Here is a 25322-nt window from a genome sequence, read left to right on the forward strand (position 1 = left end):
TTTTCTTTTCATTTTACAATGAATTAAATTAATTTGGTAGGATGAAAGTCCGTTACAAATATAAAGGGCGACAGTTAAAAATAAATTTTATTATTATTAAATAATATTATTTAATTATTTGACTAAAAATATTTATTTAATAAAATTTATGTATATTTGTATATTATATTATAAAATAACAGGGATCAAATAAAAGTTTCAAACATATTTATTTAAGTGATTATTTTAAGTTTTAAATTATTTGTGTGAACATTGTAATATTTGGAGTTATGAGCAGTAAAATGAAAAATTCATTTTCTCCTCTCCCTCACCAAATCCGGGGCAGGGAGCCACGACCGGCTCGCTGTTTGTGGGTGTTGTTCCGAGGGTTCCGCGAATTGTAAATTGCGTTATCCGTAGTGTTTGCATTCAATTCAATTTGGGATTAGGTGAACAGCGAATGACTTTTGTTGTTCATTTCATTCAAATTCCTTTTAAAAAGTTGATATAGTGTTTATCCATGATGATTAGTTGTGTCAGTATTGGCAGATCTTAGTATCCTGTTTACAAATTTCGTTTCCATGGGAAGAAAAAAAAACAATTTATTTTTCTTCTAATCGATCGGTTAAGCTGGATTTAGAGGATAAGCAAATGAATTGATTGTATGGATATTCAGTCGATGAGAAACTGTGTCATATATGTCGGGAGGCTTTCACTGATTCAAGACATAGACAGACTTGTTGAAAATGGAGAAGTGTTCTACGTTCAATTTGTAGATTTGTAGTGTTCTTTGTCATGCTGAATCTGAGAAGATAACTGCCTGCAGCAAAGAACTAGAACAACTCCACAGGGAAATCTAGAAGGCATGGTCGTTGACGTTGATGGAGCTGGTAAAGTAGCTGAATTTGATAGCATTGATAGAGACCATTTTCAAGGTTTAGTTGCAGAAGAGTTGGTAGTGCTAGATGTTAGGATCCTTGGCGGCCGATTAGAGGAAGATGAATAACTCTAGTACAAAAACAAAATAAAATTTTTTTTAGACTTATAACTTAATTAAAAGAATACTTACATAACAAGAATAAAAAAATTAAAAGACAGAGGCATCGAGAATTTACTTGGTTACAATCGGGGAGGTTGCTAATCCAATGAAGTAAAGCGCACTAATTTTTCCTTCAGACGGAGAAGCCTCTTTACAGCAATGACAACATAGAAATAAAAAGTTAAAACATAAAGTGTCTACAAGTGTCGTTTGATTATTTTTCATTTTTCTTACTTAGCTTCTGAGAGCGAGACTATTTATATAGCTCTGCTCGGGGTGCCTGAAAGCGTTCCAAATTCCTGGAATGAAATAGAATTCTATCCTTGACGCAACGTTCAAATGTCACGTCGAAATGACTAAGAATCGAATTTCGGACGCCTGGAAGGGTTCCGGGCACCCGGAGTCCAGCCGTTCCGGGCTAGTCCGGGCACCCCGACCTGGTTTGGGGGCCCAAAGGTTGAAAGTCAACATTTCTCTTTGGACCTCCAGCTTCGACTCCGCTTGCTTCGGTCCGAGTCTTCTGCTCCGGCTCCGCTCGTTTGGGTGATTTCGGTAATCCGGAATAGGGCTCACCCAAACCCAACTTCCAGTCTTCTCGAACAAACTTCCACTCTGGCTTCTCGTCCTTCGGAATCACTGCTTGCTTCTTTCTCATCTGTTAGCGTACTCTTCCACAACTTTTCGTCCCTCGGACAACTGCGTCTTTTGCTCCTCGAGCAATCTTCCGCTGCTGCTTCTCGTCTCACGGAAACACCGCGCACTCCCTTCTCGCTAGCCGGTGTACTCTTCCGCAGCACCTCATCCCTCAAACGCACCGAGGCCGTCGACTCTCTCTCGTGCCGTCCTTCTCGCTAGCTGCGTCTTTCGTTCGACTTCCTGTGCTCCTAAGTTCTTGCACACTTAGACCCATGGTTAAACAAAACAAGACCTAACTTAAGTTGTTTGATCACATCAAAATTACCTTGGAGTACCAACAATCTCCCCCTTTTTGATGTGAGCAACCCAAGTTAGGGTAAACCAACAAAAAGTAAAAGAAATAAATTTTACAATAAAGTGTAAAAATTGAAAAAAGTTAAGCTACCTCTCCCTAGACTTAATCTTCCCTTTTCCCCCTTTGATCACATAAAAAATGGGGTAACTCAAAAAAATCTAAAGATAATTTTTCAAAAATAAGAAACTTTTTAGTTAAAAAAAAAACTCTCATTTTCCAATATTTTGAAAAACATATCAAGTTTTTGAAAACATTGAAAATAATTTTGATATCACTTATAAAAAGTTAAAGTAATTTTAGAAACTTTAAATTTTGCAAAAAAATTTCAAAGTAAAAAAAATATTTGAGTAACTATTTAAAACATTAATTATAATTAAATACTTTATTAGTTAGTCAATTAAATATTTTATTTTATTAATTGACTTCCAGGCTATGGTGAGATATTAGGCCTTCTTGGTTATTGGAGCAACAACTACTTTTTAGACAAAGCCTCTTAAGGAAATTAAATATTTAATCTACTCTCTCTGAAAGTCCTAAGTTCAATTAAATTTTAATTTAGATAAAATTTTGGAACCCAATATAGATTCTAACCTACCGGATTAATTAAAAATCTTTTGGGTATGTATTTCTTTGAAAATTTCTTAATTTGTCCCTTGTGGTGGTTAATATACCAGTTCAAATTATTATATCTTTTATTGTTTTAATTAAACGAATATGCACGATTTTTCAAATATGCTATTTTTGTTTGTAAATTATCATTTTCTAATTTTATTTTGTCAAATTCTTTTAATAGACAAGATTTGGTTAGAATTAATTTAACTCTTGGTTTTCTTTTACTAACTTACAACAATCCTTGATAATAATTTAACAAACTTGAATAATTTATCGGGAGGTCAAGATCGTACATGACTTACCTTATCGATCCCATCATCCGTAGCTCTCTCTGAATTGCTACTTTCATCCGATGTAGCTCCCCCTTCATCGATGTTCTCGATGCTCATTTCAGATGAGCTTGCTTCGTGTTCGTTTTCTTGATGTCTTCCCATTAACGCAAGTCCGGAGAAAGCCTCAATCTCTGATTCGGACGATGTTTCGTCCCACGTAGTCTTTAGGGTCTTGTACTTGTTAGATTGGACAGACTTCTTGTTCTTGCCCCTATCTTTGTTCTTCAATTAAGGGCAATTGTCTTTTACATGTTCTTCTTCATCACAGTGGTAGCATCTGATTCTTCTTCGTTTTCTACCTTAGACTTTCCGTATTTAAGCAATTTTTTAGATCGCCTTACCTTCATTGTCGTTTCGTCATCATCGAGAGAGGATTATGAATCTTGTTCGTCCATTTTTTGCCTTAAAGGCAATGTTGTGCTTCAACTCCTTCTTTGAATCTACACATCTTGTTTCATGGATTTCAAAAGTTGAAAATAACTCTTCTAAGGTAGCAGATTCTAAATCCTCAGGGTGTGTTTGGTTAGGAGTTATCCATGATAACCTTGGTTATCCATCCAAGGTTATCAACGAAAACCCTGTTTGGTTTAGGTAATCAATGATTCTCGAGCAATGTTCCATGCCCGACACATCAGCAAAAGGGACATGCAATCCGAAATCAGAAAACCTCGAAAAACTGAGGTTTTTCTTGATTCCGGGGTTAACGAATTTTTTTTTACCAAAAATACCCTCGAATGAGAGAAAAATGTCATAAAAAAATTATAAAGAAAAAAATAAATAAAATAAAAAACTTTAGAAAAATAAAAAATGTAAAAAAATAGAAAAATGTAAAAAAAAAATTAAAAATAAAAAATGGGAAAAACATTAAAAAAAAGAAAAAAATGTAAAAAAATATATAAAAAATAAAAAAAATAGGAAAACCATAAAAAATTTAAAAACATAAAAAAAATAAAAATAGAAAACGTAAAAAAATAAAAATAAAAAATGTAAAAAAAAACTATAAAAAAAATTTTAAAATAAAAAAAAAAGAAAAGAAAATATTGATTTTGTAACTAAGAGTAATATAGTAAAATATTAAACTACGTTATTCATTAAAATCTTCAAACAAACAAGTTTTTGTTGCATTACTTAGGTTGAACCAAATAACATTTGGTTATGTTTTATTCTCCATAACCAAGGTTATGTTGGATCGATGAGTTTTCGCTAGAGGGGGTGAATAGCGATTTAAAACTTTCTGCGTATAGAGTAGGCAGCGAAAAAACAAAAACACAATGCTAACAAGGTCGTTTTACTTGGTTCGGAGTCTTTGTCGACTCCTACTCGAAGGCCCGCACTCGTAGATTGCTTTCATTGGGCAATCACTAATAATTCGAAAGGTTTTTACAAAATGTAGTACAGGAATTATTTAGTAAACGAAAAGACACCAACAATAAGAGAATAAGACAAACAAACAAAACTTGTCAGAGAGTCTTCGCAGCGTCGCAGGAGCACAAAAGCGTAGATCGTGAATTGTTGAGTTGTTTCTTTGCTTCAGCCTTCACCCTCCTTATATAGGAGGTTTCGGGATGCCCTGAATATGACGTAGCCGAGCCAGTCAGTGATCTCCACATGGCGAAGCGACGTTGTGGATAAAAATTGCCTCCGGGCGACGGGATCCCTTCCGGGCGCCCGGATCCTTATTTTCCAGCAATCTGTTTCCTGCAAGAAAACGTTAGTCCGAGGTAATGTAAATTATATATCCTACAAAATAGAATGTTAGCACAGTTTATAATAAAATAGAATAGTAATTAGATTCCGTCGAAGTAGCTGCTACAACGTTGTAGCAGCTAGCCATCGAAGTATATGCTACAACGTTGTAGTTGCTAGTTGTTGAAATAATGCTACAACGTTGAAGCAGTAAACCTTCCAAGTAGTTGCTACAACGTTGTAGCAATTAGTCATCGAAATAACTGTGACAACATTGTACCAGTTATCTGTCGAAATAGCTGCTATAACATTATAGCAGCTAGCTGTCAAAGTAGCTGTTACATCGTTATAGTAATTAACTTTTCAAGGAGCCGCTACAACGTTGTAGCAACTAGCCATCGAAGTAGCTGCTACAATGTTGTAACAGCTAGCCATCGAAGTTGTTGTTACACCATTGTAGCAGTTAACATTCCAATAGTTGCTACACCGTTGTGGCAGTTGCCTATTGAAGTAGCTACTATAAAGTTGTAGCAGCTAGCTGTCAAAATAGCTGTTATATCGTTGTAGCAACTAACATTCCAAGTAGCTGCTAAATCATTGTAATAGTTAACATTCCAAGTAGCTGCTATAATGTTGTAGTAGCTAGCTGTCGAAGTAGTTGCTAGTAGCAATTAACATTCCAAGTAGCTCCTACAACGTTAGCTGTAACAGCTAACATTTCAAGTAACTGCTACAACATTGTAGCATCTATACGTCCAATAAAGGCAAGTAGACAACATATGTGGAAAGTGGTTGCAGGCGTTGCATAAATCCTTCTAATATATATTAGGATCACGGATGAATGGAATTATAAAATAAAATGAGACGAATTACCATTGGTTATGAAATGGTGGAATTGATGTTTGGCAAGTTCCCTACAAAACATATAAGAAAAAACGGGTAAGAAAGTAACTAGGGCTTGTACGTTGTAGGATATATCATTGTATAGAGCTGAAAACCAGCCAGTGGAGTGGAGAAAAGCTTACGATCAAGAATGGAGAGGGGTGGTAAGCAAACTAACGTCAGCTATGTGTTCGGTGGCAATTTCTTGAGCTTCCAGCCAGCTTGAGAACAAGCAAGTGATTGTAAGTTGTCCAATTAGCTTGCAGTGCCTTTGCTTTTGCTTGCTCGGCAGGAGTGCACTGCGACGGAAGATGGCGACGAAGGAAGAGGCGAGAGCGGCAAGGGAAATTTAGAATTTGGAAAATTTCTCTTGTCGCCAATTTGAATAGAAGACGGAAGGGGAGATAGAATAAAAAAAATATTTTTTTTTATAAAAAAATCGAGCTAGCACTGTCACGTATGCGCGTCGCTCACGGTCACGCACGAAGAATCGCCTGACATATCAATTATATATATATATATATATATATCTTATTGTTTAATGATATGTTTTTTTAATAAATTAATTATACTTATTGGAGCAAAGATAATAACGATGACATTAGCCTTCATTAGATACCAGGCAAATTAATTGTACTTATGAATGGTCAGTATTTCGCCTAACAGAGTATGATAATGTAATAATTTGCTGAAGCTTCGAACACAAGTAACCGGCATTTATTCTGCAAATCGTCTACTAATCTAATGCCCCACCGTCCCGGCATTTGAGCCTTCATTAATGCTAAATAATGTTAAAAAAATTTAAAAAAGGACAAAAATAGCAATCACACGGAGTTTAATATTCGATTATTATAATAATACGACAAGCCACTTAAAATTTATTTATGTTTTGTATTTATTTATTTATTTGAAATATTTCCATTTTTATAAAAAATATTTAATACAGTCTTATTGTTAAAACCTTGAAAGGAAATTACAACGGCGACTCCGGAGTCAGAACGCGATACCCAAATATATGCCTTTCCCTTCGTCTTTATCTTCTACGTTTCTTGCTGGTCCTACTGTAAAAGGTCTCCATCCTTGTGCCCCTTTCGAATTCGATCCATGCGCTAGGGTTCTCCATCAATTCTTCCGCCTGCGTCCGATTTCTTGATTTCTTCGTTCAATCGTTTGGCCGGCGCTCCCCTCTTTCGCCGTTCCTCGTCGCTGTTTCTGCGTTTGATTTTCCTGATTCTGATTCAATTTCGGCTTCTGGTGATGGAAAGCTCCGGAGGAAGCTCCGATCACCACCGAAGCCAGTCGACAGAAGCCTCCGGTGGGTCGTCGAGGAGGTACAGGGTGCACTTTTCGCCGTCCCGTTTCATCCAGGCGCGGCTCTCGGCTGCTCTGGAGCTCTTTGGGGTCTTTCGGACGAGAGGAAGTCGTGCGGGGAGCGACGAATTAATCGGAGGCCGGTCTCGAGGTCATGGCCACCGTCGGATCGATGTTTCCGGGGTCGACGGCGGGGAGGTTTCGATACGGATTGTTGGGGCCGGAGACCCGGAGGGTCTGAGAACGGGGTCAGAGAGAGAAGGAAGCTCCATTGATGTTGGGATTTCGAGCGGATTGGTTAGAGGTCCCATTGGGAGGCAGCCGCAGGGAGGAGATGGCGAGGGCAATAATGTGGTACGGGAAGTGCCTTTGCCATCTTCCTCTGCGCCTGCATCTGCCTCACCTGTTGATAGTGGAAGCTCGGACGGTGAGTCTAACGCCAGTGGAGGTAATAATAGAGACGCATTGCACCAGAGATACGATATACAACAGGTGGCCAGATGGATAGAACAGATTCTCCCGTTCTCTTTGTTGCTTTTGGTAGTCTTTATAAGACAGCATTTGCAAGGTACAAACAAGCAAAATCTATTCTTTTGAACCATATGTCTAGCAATATGAAGTGAAAGTTGTTTATATCTGTAATCACTGTTATATAATCTAATCCCTCATTTTCATTAAATGTGATGTATAAGTATGAAGAAGAAACATGTAGATATGGTTTATTACAATATTGATATTGGATTCTGTGTGTTTAGTGCATATGCTGATAAAATACTTTAGCTCTTATCTGAATTTATGAACTACAGAATTAAGTGACCTGGGTATCACTTGCAATGCAGCTTTACATAGAGTTAAAATTGGGATAAGAGCCATAGAACTAATCGCAAATAATTAGTTAGACATTTTTTTAACCAAGTAAAGAATTATATATTCACTCTAGTAGTTTTTTGAGTACTCAGATTTTGATCTAAAGCAGATTGGCAGATTCACATTTAGGCTATTTTAGTTTTATTTGATAGCTTTTCTTGGTGTAGTTGTTTCAATTTTCCACTGTTATTTAGTTAGGGCTGGGCCTTTTGCTAATCTGGATACTTATCTGAGTCCATTGATTATTCACTCACCCCAAAATAAATCCAGCACAATATGCCATTTGACTAGAAGCTTACTATGAAAGATTTTCTCATTCTCTCTATTTTTATTTTTTTTTTAAGTGTGTGATATGTTTCTTCAATATGGAATATATCAGGTTTCTTTGTCACAATTTGGATTGCTGCGGTGATGTTTAAGTCGAATGATATTTTGAGGAAGCAAACTGCCTTAAAGGTTCACTATTTGTCAACCTTAAGATACTCTTTATAACAGTTGATATTTTTTCTCATGTACGCTGTATTTCTGATTATCTTCTCTTGTTTTGAGCTCTGCAGAATGATAGAAAACTCTCTATGCTTGTTGGAATCACACTAGTGTTTGTTATTCATATATTTGGAGTGTACTGGTGGTACAATAATGACAACCTTCTTTACCCACTAGTCATGCTTCCCCCAAAGGAAATACTGCCATTTTGGCATGCCTTATTTATCATCATGGTCAACGGTACCTATTTACATTGGAACGCTTTTCCACATCATAAACATATCTTATTTTGTTTTCATCTAGAATATCCAATACATAGCTTCTGATATGGGTATGGTTTCAGATACAATGGTACGCCAAGCAGCAATGGTTGTTAAGTGTATTTTGTTGATCTACTACAAAAATGGTAGAGGACACAATTACCGCAAGCAGGTTAGCCATCTTCTCTTGCATTTCAATCTCCTTGGTAGTTTTATCTTTTCATTCACCCAGAGTGTCTTAAGCACTTAATAGTGTACTACTAGAGCAATTGATAAAGTCAGATTTTTCTAGTTCAAAACTGAAAGGGAGTATTTTGTTTTGCATAGCAGAATGTATCTTATGGTGCATAACATTTGAAATGGGGTAAAGTATTATGTTGTCATTTTTTCCCTAAGCTGTTCAATGATGTTGTGATGATCATCTTTCGCAATCTAGGCTTGATAATTTTGTCATTCAGAATTGAGGATGTTTCATTGGCTTTAGTGGGATCATTTAGACATGCTGGGTAGAGAAGTAAGACCAGAATAGGTAGAAAAAATATTCTCAGTTCTTTCTCTAGTTATCCAGTCTCGTCGCTGGCTTAATCTATTTTGTGAACCTATTGCAATCAACAGAATCAGCTGCAAGGTGTAAAATTGACTAGCTGTCTTTCCATGCATAGTGCGGTATAAAGATGCGTGATAGGAGTTGTTTGCGGATTTTGATTTTGTAATAAGTTTGTGTTTGCATAATGATTTTAGAAACCGTTTGTTTGATTGGTAAATGCAGAAAGTGTAGTGAGCTTCAAGTTCATACAGCCTGTCATTTTTCTTTTCCTCAGGGGCAAATGTTGACAGTTGTGGAATACTTTCTTCTTTTGTATCGTGCTCTGTTGCCAACTCCTGTTTGGTACAGGTTCTTCCTGAACAAGGAGTATGGCAGCCTCTTTTCGTCTATAACTACAGGGCTATACCTTACTTTCAAGCTGACATCAGTTATTGAAAAAGTATGTTCTTCTACTCTTTCTGAGTTAGCAGTTATTTGTTCTTATTATTGGATGTTCTAACTGGATGAAGTTGCCCTCTACTGCTACTATTGATTTTCTGTCCTAGCCACCTAAACTTTCTAGCATGCTATAATAAATTTATTTTTTCTACTGTGAGCAATGTTCCTTACACTTTCAGTCTTCGATCCCAGGTTCAATCGTTTTTGACTGTATTAAGGGCACTATCGAGGAAAGAAGTACATTATGGGTCATATGCAACCACTGAACAGGTAAAATCTCTATATATTCGCCACTTAGAAAGTCTTACAATTGATTGACTTGCATCATTGTTGTTTCATCATCTACATCATCCTTCATTAAAAGGATATCAAAGATGGCTAAGGCCTGTCTTTGTTCTTCACAAACTATTCTCGTTTGTTGCGTTTTGCTCTGTTTATTTATTTATTCTAGTTTGATATGCCATTCTCTCTTAAGGATTGGCAAATTCCGCTCCACTGGAGGATAAGTGGACAAAGTAATAATATAAATGGTTAGTGCGACCTACAGATACTAACGTCATCGAGTACCCTTTTTGTGCATATTGTTGATAATGAATTTGGAAATTAAACGTTCTTCTAAAAGTCAATGGTGCTCATTACAAAACATTAGATTAGTCTAAATTTCTTTCTACTATGTATGCTTTCCTGCATGTAGATATGGTACTAGTTCTTGCTCCAATATTTTTAGTATAAAGAAGAAAAAAAGAGGAAAAAAGAACTCTTTAATCCACTGCATACCAAATCAATGCAGGTAACTGCTGCCGGTGATCTCTGTGCCATTTGTCAAGAGAAAATGCTTGCTCCTATTCTTCTTAGCTGTAAACATATTTTCTGCGAGGACTGCGTCTCCGAATGGTAAATTCTTTCATCAATCTTTTTCCTTTCTGCGAGATGCTATCTTTTCGAATGCACTATTTTCATCTTCAAGCATCCATATACTTTCATGCCACAGTGCTGCTATGAGCTGCCTATCAAATATTGTCGGCATTTGTTCTTTTCAGGTTCGAGCGAGAACGGACTTGCCCATTGTGCAGAGCGCTGGTGAAACCGTCAGACCTCCGATCATTCAGTGATGGCTCTACCAGCTTATTCTTTCAGTTGTTCTAATTAAGCATTGTCAAAATCTGCGGATACACTGGAATTCCCTGTTCTCCTCAGAAATTAACAACTTACGCTCATGAATCACACCCAAGCTTCGTGAAAAATGCTGCACCTGTCAGTGACAAACAGTTCATGTCGACAGCAATTTGTAACCGAACCGATTTGCATGTGTATCAATTACACGAAAATTCTATAACTATCAAAGTGAGAGAAACCTGAGGGCATCTACACGAACAGAAATATATGTTCTTACATTACTGTCAGTAAAATGTTCACAGTATATATTTCTTTGACTTATGACTTGTCAGAAGTTAGCCATCTTCCAATTTATCTTTTTGGGAAGATCTAAAAAGCCTCTTTATTTTATTCGCTCAGAGTAAATTGATCTTCAATTCTAATTTAAGGTATGACTGTAGCACATAAATGTTTGCTTTTTATAATCTTTTAGTATTAGGTCTAACAAAAAATTATCAAAGGGAAAAACCCCTTATTAGCCAATGGAGAAAGGACGTTTTTTTGGTAGGGCTTCCGTGTGAAAGAGAACCATTTTTCTATCCTAGATAAAATATATTGCACATGAGCCTAAAGGTAGAGGGGTAATCGAGTCAGGTCAAGTCGAACTCTTGGATATTTGAGTTTAATTCGTTTATAATCGAGCCGAGTTCGAGCTTTATTTAATGAATATATTCATGGCTCACGAGCTTTTATCGAGTCTAAACGAGATTAATAAATATAAATTATAAATTTAAATATTCATTAAAAATTAAATTATATATTTTAAAAATATATATATATTTTAAAAATATATATAATATTCTTATTAAAATTTATAATTTTATTCTAATAAATAAATTTAATATATTTGTCTATATTTTTCGTAAGTAGAGTGTAAAATTTATAAATTTAATATTAAAATTATTATTTTTTTATTTAAAAATTGATTCATGAGTTTAACGAACATGTTCACGAGCTAACGAGTCAAATATTATGAAGCTTGAGCTTAATTTATTTATCTTAATAAGTCTAATTAAATGAATTCAAATGATCTTTTATCAAATCGAATTTTGAATGACGTATAAACGATTTGATTTATTTACAGACCTACCTAAGGACCCTTAGATAGTTGTTTGATTTCTTTCTTGTTTAGCGGTGGCAGGTAGGTAGACCAAAGGTTGCCTTCCCATATTCAACGTGTTCCCACTTCATACGCTCCACTTTGAAAAGTATATGAATCTTGTAGAAATAATTTTGTAAGAGATGGTGACTGAAAATAAATTCAAGAAAAGTCTTACTAATTTTATTATATTTATTAAATTATTATTCTATAAAGAAATTTAATGGTGTTAATGATTTGAGAGTACTCATTTTATGACTTTTGAGGTAGTTTAACGATCTTAAGATTTCAATCCCATTTTTTCTTCAAAAAGAAATATATAAATATTAGTGGTTAAATGAGAATTCCACTAAAAAAAAATCTTTCCTTTCAGATTTTGATCCTCTTTTATAATCATTGAGCCATTCTTTGCCGTCCCTCTTCGTCCATCGTTGTTCTCGTGGCCGTCAACGGCTTTGTAAACTGCCATGGGCGAAGTGGGTGAGGCCGCCCAACAGCCGCTTCTGGCAGCGGAACTCGTTCGTCCGTCGCCGTCCTTCCGCCTCAGAACCCAGAGCCTCAATACCCTCCGCCTCCGACGCATCTTCGACCTTTTCGACCACGACGGCGACGGGGAGATCACTATCGAGGAGCTCGCCTTCGCCCTCGACCGCCTCGGCCTCGGAGCTGATCCAGGCGAGCTCCGATCCACCTTCTCCGCCTACATCCCGTCCGATCGCGCCGGTCTCGCCTTCGAGGACTTCGAGACCCTCCACCGCGCGCTCGGCGACGCCCTCTTGGGCGGATCCGCCACCGAGCCGTCGGATCTAGCGGCGGTGGAGGAGGAGATGAGGGAGGCGTTCCGGGTGTTTGACGAGGACGGCGACGGGTTCATCTCGGCGGCAGAGCTGCAGTCGGTGCTGGCCAAGCTGGGGCTTCCGGAGGGGCGCAACATCGAGCGGGTGCGGGAGATGATCGGCTCCGTCGACAGCAACGCCGACGGCCGGGTGGATTTCTGCGAGTTCAAGCACATGATGGAGGGCATCGCCGTGTGGGGCGCCTGATCTTCGCAATTTTAGGTTTGTAAAATTAATTCCTGTTAATTATTCACCAAAAATTGTCCTTTTCAATTATTGTTATTATTAGTTATTCGAGAATATTTAAATAATCAAATATACAAGTAAGACAACTTTTGGTTTGGAATTTGAATGCTCCTAAATCTACGAAGATGGTGTACTGATTAAAATTGTATAATTGTGCGTATTAGATCAACTGATCAGTTGATTTTTTTTTTAACAAGCTCGAAAGCATGATAGTTGGTCCCTGAGCATCTATAATAAAGCACTTGCCTTTTGATATTTGTTTCATAAAAAAAAAACACTATAACATTTTGTTAAAGAAATACACTACCTTGATTTTTTCTTCTTCTATCTTATTTACTCTGAAGTAATTGTCAGGGAATAAATTTCATGACAAATAGAATAATTATTGGTAGAAAATAAAGGATAAAAAAGAAGATAAATCAACTGCAAACTGCAGGTTACAGACCGCAGTGTTCTCATAACAAGGCAATCTTTCATTTGTATTTCAAATTTTAGAGTTATGTTTTTGTCATATATTTATGGAGCACAATTCACTTGCGACTCAAAATTTCATGCTACAAAGCATGAAAGTTTGGCAAGGCGTCATAAAATGATCATATTTTTATATTTCTATATAAATCCTATAAATTTTCAGTTATGTAAAATAAATTTCGATGTACATTTATTTCATTATCCAAAGAGAATAATGCAATTTTTAAAATTAATTAAGCTCAAATAAAATTGGATATTTGATTCAGTTTTTTTTTCCAATTTAAACCTTACCTAGTGTTTACTTTGATTTTCAAAATACATCCTTTAATAAAAAGATGGTACGTATGAAGATGAAGTAGAAATTTATTTGAAATAACAAAAATAATTTAACTTGAAAAAGGGAAAAAAAAGGGGAATAAATAAATAAATAATGCTTCGATCGAGCCCTCTCCGCTCTTCTTCAGACTCCTTTCCTTCTTCTTCTTTATTTTTTTCCTTTAACTTTTGTTCACCACCAAATCGAAGCGCATTACGATGCAGCGAGCTTCGTCGAGAAGAATGGAGTGGCAGTAGCAGAGTCGAGGGAAGAGAACTGGAATATTACGGGAAGAAGAAGAAGAAGAATAAGAAGGGAAGCGTCAGCGTCGGTGGCTGGGGCAATGAAGGGTTTCGTGGTGATCTCGACTCCTACGTCGTCGAAGCGGCGGTGACGCTCCTCCGCCGTGCCCGTACTCGTCTTCGTCGTCTTTTACCTTCTAGCACCCCTCTCCTTCCTTCTTGGCCTCCTCAATGGCTTCCCCTCCGGTAAGCCGCACATTTCATCTTTCCGGATCGGCGAAACCGTAGGGATTCTATTGCTTTCACCATGGAACTGCTAACATTGCTTGCCAGTCTTTCGGTGAGACCGTTATTTGATTTACATTGCGGCTTTCTCACTTGGATTTGGGCCCGATTTTGTGGGCACCCTGCGTGCTTTGTTGAATTTGGGTTTTGAATTAACCAGAGTGTTCGTTTTCATCCCAATTTGGGAATTGGATTTACTCCTCTATATCATAGCCGAACTATTGACTTCGTAAACATCATTGCAGCCTTATGATTCCTCGTTTCTTGTCTCTCGGTGCAGGGTTTGACGCAAATGAAGGCCTGGTATCACAAAAATTCTTACAGAAAGACAACTGTTCACGTGATAAATATTGAAGAACTTAACCTGGAGTGCCTTCAAAATACTTGCCTATCAACACTGTTACTGTCTGAGAAATTTCGTATATCTGTTCATAGACCTCTGATGCTAAAATGAGTACCAAATACACGCCAGTTTTTGGTCATGCTCACTTTCTTCTTCCGGAGCTCTTCAAGAATCTGACGTGAACTCATGCGCATGGATGTGTGGATTGAATATTGTTAATTTGGATAAATGGAGGGAACAGATTGTGACAGAGAAATATTTGCTACTTCTTCAATATGTAAGTGATATTGATTTTGATATAAGTGCAAAGATTGCTCAACTCAAAATTTTAAGTACAGTAATGTATTGTGTTTCACATGCATACGACTGGATACACCCCAAATTTATTTCTTTATAAAAGCATTCGAGTTTTTGATGTATTCCAACTCAAACCGATTAGTTATGAATTCATGGCATTTTTTATGCATAGAACTACTGGGCCTTCATTAGATTATTATTCCATTAGTATACAATTAGAAGCTTAGAACTGATAAATCTTATTTCAGGCATTCTGATTTCTTCAACCATAGCTTTCATAAAAACTAACATGTTAGCATCAGATGCTAACCTATGTGAAAACTATCAAACTAGAGTAAACAAAGACCAGTACCACTAGATGCTAACCTATGTGAAAAATGGTTTTTGTAAGCTTTGAAATGATGCAAATTGAACAAATATCAATTTCTTGTGCCTCAACTTAGGCTAGCAATGTCAATCTGTTAGTACCTTTGCCCATGTGTTCCGCTATGACCCACTGTGGTTATTGTTAATCACCCTAACTTGGTTCTTAGCAAGATTAATTAGTTGTGCATGACTATTTTTGAACAGAGACACAGTTCTATCTTTAAATATTTCTCTAAATATTTGATGGAAGTTTTGTTATAATATCTATAACAGAGTACGATTTATATATGTTTGTAGGATTCTGTATTTAATTGGTGCAAAAGAGCCATTTTTATTGCTATCGAGCTTTTAAGAGATCAAAAACAAGTTGCCATTTTTATTGCAGACAGCTCAAATTTTGCAAGTTCACAAGTTGTCTGAAGAGATCACATCCAATGCTGGTCCCATTGCTGCCTTTGGAGTCACCACTTGCTATGGCCATACGCTGTCTTTCTCTGCCAACTCTTCTATCTTATCTTGTTGTGACAAGCCCCATCACACCACCAAATGGCTACAGAATTGTAGGACCACCACCGCCCATGTAATTTGATCCAAAAATACTCGGCAAGTAAACCGTCAAACTCAATCACAGATTTTAATAATTCATGGTTACTAAATTTTTTGTGAATCGTTTCTGTCTATCTTGAAGTCGGCTACAGTGCTGGATTAGTGAACAAAACAAAGGCAGAAGCATAAAAGAAACAGTCGAAGTCATCTCCATTGTGGTCCTTCACCTCTCTTTTGGAACTAATGTATCAGTTCCTCGCAGAATTCTGTGCTATTATCAATCATGTCCTTTAAGGTTTCAGGGCATCAATTACACGGCAAAAGGAAAAGAGAAAAAGGGAGAAACATAATCATTGGAAAATAGCTTTTCCAACTTTACTTTTGTTACGTTCCACTATCCTTTTCTGCTTTACTATGTGCCAATACAATCTGATCAAGCACAGGTGAGTAATAATAATAATAATAATAAAAAAGGATCACAACAAGCTAACGGAGACTTCAGCGTCTATTTTGAGCTTCACATTCCAGTAGCTGCTTGACCAGAGCAAGAATCTATGTCGATTTGAACCATGCAAAGCTCAGGTTACTAGTGGTTTCACCTAAACGAGGGCTTATCGAGCGAAGAAGTAATAAGCAGTAATGCAGAGGGAATGAGATGGCTAGTATTCACAATGTCAACGGGGAGTGAACCATCTTCGTCGTTAGAGAGTGAATCCAGCATGAACGATCGGTGAGGCGAATGGGCTATCAGGCAAGCCATGGTCAATGCTGCAGGGAGACACAAGAGGAAGCTTTAGCAATTGTTGTTTCTTACTTAAGGAGAAGAGAAGGAAATCCAGAACTCGACAGAAACCTTTCTAGCAAACCATCATCTTTATCGAAATTGTTTGTCTTCTCTTCTGGTTCTGCGACACGAGGGCTCTTATCTGCATAAGAAACGAAGAATCTTCCGAGCTAAGATGTGGTGTTCAGAAGAGGAATCTAAAATAACTATAGTAACAAACAGAATGGACCTTCTCTTGGTGAGTTAGTCCCACTGCTACTGCTATCCATACTACTGATCGGTCTAGTAACAGCGACAAAGGGAGAGTTGATGGAAGCTGAAGCTGAGGACAAGCTTCTGTCGCTTAAGTCAAGCTGGAGACCCGAAAATCGTCGCCATTGCAGCTCGATGGATCGCTGTAGCTCCACTGCTTGTTGCTGCTCTTGTAGCTTTCTTCTCAGAAGCAGCTCGTGGTTGTAACTGCCACTATCGGACAACATCGGTACTGCTGTTTACCATCAGCAAATAATTTGAATAAACTTAGAACAAACAAAGGAATCAGAGAAACTGGTTGCAAGATCAAACCAAGTTGTTGAAGGTGATCAAAGGTTTGAACTTGCTGCTGCTGCTGCTGCTTTCTGAAATCAGAGGCGTCAAGAACAATTCATCAACACGATTATAAGATTGAAAAAGGGCTAACAATGAAGGCGTGCCTGAATTTATCAGGGTTCTTGATCTTCTCCTTGTAAGGCTTGACGAGAACCCGAGAATCGCAGACGTTATGAGGATTCCCCATGGAGAAGATCAGCTTTACGGTCTCCGAGTAGACGAAGGTCACGAAACCAAACATTCTCTTCTGCTGGAAAGGGATCCTCACGTCTTGCACCGGCCCGTAATTGCTACAAAACCAGGCAAAGAATGATCAAAGATTGCATTTATATTCACAAGAAGTAATTAATTGAGATGCATAGGATCGCCCTGCAACCTGAAGTAATTGGAGACATCCTGTTCAGTGAATGTGCTGTCGGCTGGGAACGTCAAGTAAATCTGTCTCGAGCCAGGATTAGTCGTCATCAAATTGCCTCTTTCAGTTCTTGTTCTACCCATGAAGTTATGAGATTCCTCCCCCGCCAGCATCATCGCCGCGACGGCCTCAGCAGTTGTTGCTCTGTTAATAATTACCGATTCTTAATTTTGTATTAGATGGAGAAGATAGCAAGCATTTTGTTGCAGGAAGGGTGACACCTTTGGCTCGAGAACGACGAAGGCGATGGCGGCACCGAACCAGTTGGCGAGAAGGGGAACGCCGATGCCATGAGCTTCAAGGCGCTGGCTCCGTCCTCCGGGAGCCCGTGAAGGAACCGACAGGCGTTGCCGTTCTTGCAATAGCCTCTAGCGAAGTAGACGCACGGCTTCCAGGCGAACCCGTCGCCGGAGCTGCTCCGGTCGTGGTGGTGGCCGTTGGTCCCCCACTTCATGCCGTTCCCGCTCGGGCCCCGGTGCTCGATGCCGAGGTGGAACGGTTCGCCGCCATTAGGGTCCGATTTGCGGGCGGCCGCGCCGTAGTCACCGAGGAATAATTCATCCATTAGATCGGATCCGACGCCGCCATAGAAGGGTGAGAGACCGAGATTATTAGGGCTAACGAGCTCGTCGGAGCTCCATTGCTCATCGCTCAACCCATCGCGGGCGGTGCCGCTGTTGGAGCGGGATAAGACGGAGGGCGGTGGAGCCCAGGAGTTCTGGCCGAGGAGCACCGGCGAAGCTGCGGCGGAAGTTGTTCCAGTGGCGACGCCGAGCTCCACGCCTGCTCTCACCACCACCGACTGGAACAGCGCGTCAGGGGCGAAGGCGAGGTGAATCATCCCCTGCTGGCCGTGCTCCTGCATCAAGAGCAGCCGCATGATTCTATGGGCGTTCTCCGAGTCCAGGGCTTGGATCCTCGACATCACTACCCTCGTCGCCTCGAAGCCATCCATGGCGGCGGCGGTAAGCAAATGAACGCAAGCAGCTTCTTTTCTCCACTTCCGCTGTTAAAGCCGCCCTGAAACCACCAGAAGAAAGCGACAGAGCATCAAAGAGCCCTCTTTTTAACCCTCTTTCTCTTATCATCTCTCATTCACAACTTCTTCGTCCTCTTGTTGCGCCGACTGCAACGCCGACGTCGCGTGCTTCCATAGCTTAGCTGCGGCTAGCTCGTTGCCAGAAAACCAAGGTAAAGCGCTAAAGGCCTTTATTACTTTTTCCCGGAGACAGATCCAAGTGGCATCGCCATGGTCAGACCTGAGACCTCTCCACTCTCTCCCCTCTCCTCTTTTGCTTTTGTTACTGTCCGCTTCTAGTAGTTGATGCCATGGAGCTTCATGTGGTACATCTCTGATGGGATTCAACCAACAAATTTGACTTGCAATTTAGAAGATGACAGTGGAGCTGCATGGATTATTAATGCATGCATGAGGATGGTGATCTACTCGCGGTTTAATGACATGACGCACAGGGGAACTCATGGGGAGCTTAATTATCTATAATTTACTATAATCTTTTTATTTTCATATTAAAATTTATAAAGAATAAAATATATATTTTATGAATTTTTAGTTTTATTAAATTTTAAGACCAATAACGTTGTCCAAATAAAAATTAAATAAATAAACTTTATAAAATAAACAAATAAAACTATTGTAGTGATTAATTTATCTGAAAGAGGTCACTTCATTTAAGGTGCTTCTCATAGTCCATAATTGCAAGATTAACTTATAACTCATCACTAAAATAATTAGAAGATAAGAAAAATTTTAGTTAAAGAGTATGCATCCGTTCAAAATTAATATCTGTCACACTCATCAATTGATAAGCATAGATAATAAATAAATAAAATTAGATTGAAGGAGGGTGATGTCATGCACCCACCAAATCCCCTACCAAAAATAATCAACGAGCCCACTTCAATGACTCTATGCGTGGGCCTGCGTGTAAGTTGCAACCGAGAAAGACAAAGTCTCGAGTTTGGAGAAGTTGAAGAGTTTGGACTTTGCACACTCATTTCCTTTAGGGAAAGTTTTAAAAACGCCCTTATGTTTTTATAACTTTTTGAAAAATCACTCCATGACTTTATAGACGTCAACAAACAGCTAAGCTTTTAATAACATGTCAAAATTGCCCTTTTATTATTAAAATTAATTTAATTCAGTAATATACGACATTAGTATTATTCGTAATCTGAGATATTATTTTTGTATTTCAGCACTATTAATTTATTTTTAAAGATAATAATCTGAAGTGAATTTCTAATATATTTTATAATTAAGGGATAAAACTGATAAGAGAATTTTGCACGAAAATTTACATGCACTTCCCAATTATAATTAAAATTTTACATATTTTATTTTCACTTCCTAATAAAATATAATAAATATTAATTCACCTAATTCCCCTTATATTTTTTTTATTTTAAAAGTCTAAAAATAAGTATAATTTCTCTTAAATTCAGCACGTTAAATTAAAATTCAATATATTTTTTATCGACTTGAGTATTACTCTTTTTCTACCTCAATTGGATAGAAAACATACTAGATTTTTTTTTAATTGGTGTTCAATTTAATAGAAAATATATTAGATTCTCTTTAAATGATCAGTGGAAAAAAAATCGTACTTAATTTGATAAAAAATATACTCGATTCTAATTTAAAGTGCTGAATTTAAGAGAAATTATATTCATTTTTAGATTTTTATGTTGGTGCAGTAAGCATCCGACGATCGAACCTCAGTTTTGTTAATGGCAAAGGGATTCAAAGTTAAGATTCCTTGTTATCTAACATGGTTAAATAAGGTTTCAGGAAAGTCCTAACTGCGGTTAGGCAGGGGAAAATCCTAAGGGGGGGTAACCTTAGGTCCTAGGGAGTGGTAACCCTAGGTGAAGGAAAATCCTAAGGGGGGGTAACCTTAGGTCCTAGGGGGCGGTAACCCTAGGTGGAAGAAAATCCTAAGGGGCGACAACCTTAGGTCCTAGGGGGCGGTAACCCTAGGTGGAAGAAAATCCTAAGGGGCGGCAACCTTAGGTCCTAGGGCGCGGTAACCCTAGGTGGAGGAAAATCCTAAGGGGCGGCAACCTTAGGTCCTAGGGGGCGGTAACCCTAGGTGGAGGAAAACCCTAAGGGGCGGCAACCTTAGGTCCTAGGGGGCGGTAACCCTAGGTGGAGAAAACCCTAGGGGGCGGGAACCCTAGGTCCTAGGGGTGGTAACCCTAGGCGGAAAGTCCAGTCGGTCTGGAGGACCGGACCGCATCGTAATCTCTCCCGAGGGGAGTAGGTGAGGACGCGTAGGGAACAGTAGGCGTCGGGTCGACCTAGGGTTTCCGGTTGGAAACCCGAAGTTAGACTCGGACAGTCCGGAGACTGTCTATACTTTATTTTATGTGTACTGTGCTAACTTTGTTTTGCAGGGTATGTGTTTTGGGACTAACACATTTTGCAGGAACAAAGGAGCAAGTTACAACTCGGATGAACAGTGTCCGAGGCGCCTCCATGGAGCTTGGAGGCGCCTCGGGTACAAAGGAAGAGCTGGCTGCGAAACAGTGTTCAAGGCGCCTTGAGTGGTGATGGAGGCGCCTTGGACCTGTTGATGGTGGAGGCGCCTTCAATCGTGATAAGCGCAGAATGGTCAGCGCTTATCTGCACGATGGAATCGGAGCGGTGGAGGCGCCTTGGATGGCTTTCAAGGCGCCTTGGATGCCCTTTATAAGGGGACTTCGAGCAGCTTCTTGAATCAACAACTTACAAGCGATCTTTCTACTACAAGCTGCTCACGAGACGATTCCGAAGTGCTGCTACGAGACACCGACGACCCGGAGCTCCTAATTTTCAGATTACGATATTATCGTCGGTATAAATAATTGTTGTCATTTATTGTACTTCAAATTGTAATTATTATCGAGTTTATAGTTGTTGCCCACCGGAAGCGATCAAGGATCGCGGGCCTTCGAGTAGGAGTCGATCAAGGCTCCGAACGAAGTAAAATCGACCTGTCTCTGTGTGATTATTTCTTTTATTCCGCTGCGTATTTAACTCCGATAGGATTCCGATACGATCAAAATAGCCGCGAGCGCTATTCACCCCCCCTCTAGCGCGTCTCGATCCAACAATTGGTATCAGAGCGGGGTCGCTTTGAACTGGTGCAACCACCATTCAAGCATTCTTTCGTGGCTTTGTCGTCTTTTTATGCTAAAAATATAACCTTACGCCTTTCGTTTTTTCCCTCCAAAACTGCTTTTGAAAAATTAATTTTCATCTTTTCACCATTGGTTGGAATTAGCGAAATATTGCATTTTCAAAAATTTGTGGTAATATTTTTTTAATATTTTTTTATAATATTTTAATAATATTTTATTATTTTTTTGAAATTTCTGAATTACTATCTTTATTTCGTTCCCGCACTACTAATCCAAGACCAAGTCTTGGAACAAATTTTATTGTGTTTATTTTGCGAGATTCCTTCTAATGGCCTACGAAGATGGGTACAACTCAACATGCCTACCACTGCTGTCTAACGAGAACCTCAGATACTGGAAAGACCAGGTGGAGCATCAATTAAAGACCCAAGCAGAAATATGGACCATAGTCCATATTGGATTCACTCTTCCCACTAAAGAAGGTGTACCCATCACCTGTGACAAGTGGGATGCACAAACAATAAGGACATTCGAGGCAAATGCAAAAGCAACTTACATTCTCCTATGCGGACTAACAAATTCAGATCTTGATCGAGTTGGAAAGTTCAACAATGCTAAGGAGCTTTGGGAGAAAGTGATCAAGCTTTATGAGATCCCTTCAGAGTTAGAAGATCGAATAGAACCTGAGTCCGAATTTGAAATTGAATCCTCAGAGTCAACCTCCGAACCAGACTCAGAAAAATCAGAGCAAACCGATATCATAGCACTGATGGCCAAAGACGAGATATCTGAATCTGAGTCAGAATTTGAAATGGCAACAGTCAAGGGGGAGGATCCTATCGCGGATCTAAAAGGTAAAATTGTAAATTCAAATTGTAAATCTCTCATAATCTGTTTTAAGTGTAGGGAGAGAGGGCACTATAGAAACGACTGCCCCACTCGTAAGACTCGACCGACACAATCGGAGAAGGAGAAAATGATCAGGAGAGGGAAGAAATACATCAAATGCTCCAAATGCAAACTAATGGGTCACTGCAAAAGACAATGCCCAGAAAGAAGACCCAAAAATCCAGAGGGAGAAATCAAGGTTAGTACATTTACATTATATGAAAATCCAGTTTTTGCAACACATGATCGCACTAGCTTAACTAATCCTGCTTGCTCTAGTATAGATTTCTCTTCAAAATTAGATATGCATGCTAATAATGTAATGAACAAAATTAATTCAAATAAAAATAAGAAATTAACTCTTAGAAAAATAGAAATACAAAATAATATTTTAAAAGATAAAATTGATAAATTAGAGAAGATTGTTAATAATTTAGTCAAATCACGAAATCTAGACTTGGGTTATAAATCTAAAGTAAAACTTAAACAATACAAACCAAGTTATAATCAAGTACCTTTTATTTACTTAACTTAATAAAACGTAAATCAATAACATAGGAGGAGGCTCCAGAATAGCTGGCACCTCCGAAATTAATCCACCCCTTAAGGGTACACAAGAGTAGACTACCCGGCAGGGAAATCAAGGTTAGATAAAATGGGCTAGGTTTAACTTTACTAACAGTACTGGTGAAGTTTTTGGATGATAGTACGTTAGGGAAGCTTGGGCATCGCATGTCTAGAAAGATATGACTTCGACCTGGTGCATTTGGCCAAGTGGAACTGACCGAAGCTACCCTTAAATGGATCCTAACTAGTTAGACCAAGTTTTAGTATTAAGTTCAATGGGTAGGACTATTTGGAAAACTTCGAAGGCATGGTTACTTTAATGAGTTCCTTGTGACTCACCATAGCCCAGAAGTTTATCCAAAGAATGCTTACTTGTTGAACCCAAAGCTAAACCTGAATCTAACACAAAGTTAAACCAAACCCTTAAAATTGAACCTCAATTCATCTCACTAAAATTATAGGATTCCCTGATTGAAAATTTAGATCGGGTGAGATGACTAAGAAATTAAAATCAAACTGATAATTAATTCAAATTCAACTTAATGTCAAAATTCCTTTAAAAATAATTTCAAATTTATTTAAAAAACCATTTAAAATTCATTTAAAAATCATTTGAAAAATATTTTCAAAATAAATTTAAAAATTATTTAAAAATCTTTTCAAAATCATTTGAAAAATATTTTAAAAATCAATTTCAAAATCATTTAAAAAAATCTTTTCAAAATCATTTGAAAAATATTTACAAAATCAATTTCAAAATCATTTAAAAATCTTTTCAAAATCATTTGAAAAATATTTTAAAAATCAATTTCAAAATCATTTAAAAATTATTTAAAATTCTTTTCAAAATCAGTTGAAAAATATTTTAAAAATAAATTTTAAAATTATTTAAAAATCATTTAAAAATCTTTTCAAAATCATTTGAAAAATATTTTAAAAATCAATTTCAAATTTATTTAAAAAACCATTTAAAATTCATTTAAAATTTATTTGAAAAATATTTTCAAAATCAATTTCAAAATAAATTTAAAAATTATTTAAAAATCTTTTCAAAATCATTTGAAAAATATTTTAAAAATCAATTTCAAAATCATTTGAAAAATATTTTCAAAATAAATTTAAAAATTATTTAAAAATCTTTTCAAAATCATTTGAAAAATATTTTAAAAATCAATTTCAAAATTATTTAAAAATTATTTAAAAATCTTTTCAAAATCATTTGAAAAATATTTTCAAAATCAATTTCAAAATTATTTAAAAATCTTTTCAAAATCATTTGAAAAATATTTTCAAAATCAATTTCAAAATTATTTAAAAATCTTTTTAAAATTTAGTTGAAAAATATTTTAAATCCTTTTCAGAAATTATTAAATTCTTTGAAATTCTAAACTCAATTAATTTTTTAAAATCTTCAAAATAATGGTCACTTATTTGGAATTCTAACTTATATTTTCAAAGTTGTAAATTAAAGTAAACTCCATCTCACACTCAGTCATATGCTAAACATGCTTGTTAATCTAGAATGACTGAGATGGAAAATTAGGAAAATAAATTTTTTTTTTTTAAACCTCTCATGCTTGAACTCCTTAACTCAAAAAACTCATTAAGGCATTGATTAAGGGGGAGTGATTTTGAGTCGGTTTTAAAATTAGTTTTTCTTTAAAAATTTTGACTTGATCTCAAAAGTAAAAACTATTTTTGGCAAATCCTCGAAAATTCAAGCTAGTTTTAACTTAGCTTTAAAATTATTTATGATCTGACCTTTAAATTATAACTCCTCTATAAGCTAAATGTTTTCAAAGCTAAGTACTTAATTAAGTTTTCTCTAACTAAACTGAGTTAAATTATTTTCTAAACCTAGCTACTTGGCAAGATATTTTCTCAACGCAATCGTTTTTAAGCTGAAAACGTAGCTAAGTACTTTCAAATTTAGCTAAATATTTTTTTCAAGAAAAAAAAATAATAAGATTGAAAATTATCTTACAAGAAAAACTAAGTGTTTAAAGTATGCTTCACCATATCAATTTTTTCTTTGAAAGATAAGATAAAAAAAAAAAAAAAAATTTGAAAGTTAAGCTAAGGCCTAGATTTTTTTCACTCTCTTAGGTATTTTTGATATATGGCAAAGGGGGAGAGTAGGAAGAAATTCAAAGAAAATTAAAATTAAAATTAAAATTAAAATTCAAAGAAAATTAAAAAGAAATTTTCTTTGTGAATGTGCATATGCTTTATGCCTGTGCTTATTTATGCTTATCTTTATTGCATTTTTACTTAACTTTGAATTTTGGTTGCCATAATCAAAAAG

General features: G+C 37.1%; 3 protein-coding genes across 4 annotated transcripts; 2 read left to right on the plus strand and 1 right to left on the minus strand.

The window, feature by feature from the left end:
* The first annotated feature begins 6495 nt into the window (after window positions 1-6495).
* LOC122015469 (RING finger and transmembrane domain-containing protein 2-like) lies at window positions 6496-10863 on the plus strand. The gene is made up of 8 exons (XM_042572374.1): window positions 6496-7400; window positions 8079-8155; window positions 8257-8425; window positions 8529-8617; window positions 9267-9431; window positions 9623-9700; window positions 10221-10324; window positions 10471-10863. The coding sequence occupies exons 1-8, from the start codon at window positions 6779-6781 to the stop codon at window positions 10574-10576; spliced, it is 1410 nt and encodes a 469-aa protein (XP_042428308.1). The 5' UTR covers window positions 6496-6778; the 3' UTR covers window positions 10577-10863.
* Window positions 10864-11984: 1121 nt separating this feature from the next.
* LOC122014525 (probable calcium-binding protein CML27) lies at window positions 11985-14400 on the plus strand. Its single transcript, XM_042570759.1, has 2 exons — window positions 11985-12742; window positions 14361-14400. The coding sequence occupies exon 1, from the start codon at window positions 12152-12154 to the stop codon at window positions 12725-12727; it is 576 nt and encodes a 191-aa protein (XP_042426693.1). The 5' UTR covers window positions 11985-12151; the 3' UTR covers window positions 12728-12742; window positions 14361-14400.
* Window positions 14401-15957: 1557 nt separating this feature from the next.
* LOC122014523 (zinc finger CCCH domain-containing protein 53-like) lies at window positions 15958-18890 on the minus strand. 2 transcript variants are annotated; one of them, XM_042570758.1, is made up of 7 exons: window positions 17641-18890; window positions 17381-17563; window positions 17109-17294; window positions 16981-17033; window positions 16646-16900; window positions 16486-16558; window positions 15958-16400 (listed from the first exon to the last, which is right to left on the minus strand). In XM_042570758.1, the coding sequence occupies exons 1-7, from the start codon at window positions 18372-18374 to the stop codon at window positions 16334-16336; spliced, it is 1551 nt and encodes a 516-aa protein (XP_042426692.1). In that variant the 5' UTR covers window positions 18375-18890; the 3' UTR covers window positions 15958-16333. The 2 variants fall into 2 exon arrangements, with proteins under 2 accessions (XP_042426692.1, XP_042426691.1); XM_042570757.1 differs by having other exon boundaries at window positions 16646-16903; window positions 17641-18889.
* Window positions 18891-25322: the final 6432 nt, after the last annotated feature.

Source organism: Zingiber officinale, chromosome 8B, assembly GCF_018446385.1.
Source record: "Zingiber officinale cultivar Zhangliang chromosome 8B, Zo_v1.1, whole genome shotgun sequence".
Classification (NCBI taxonomy): Eukaryota; Viridiplantae; Streptophyta; class Magnoliopsida; order Zingiberales; family Zingiberaceae; genus Zingiber; species Zingiber officinale.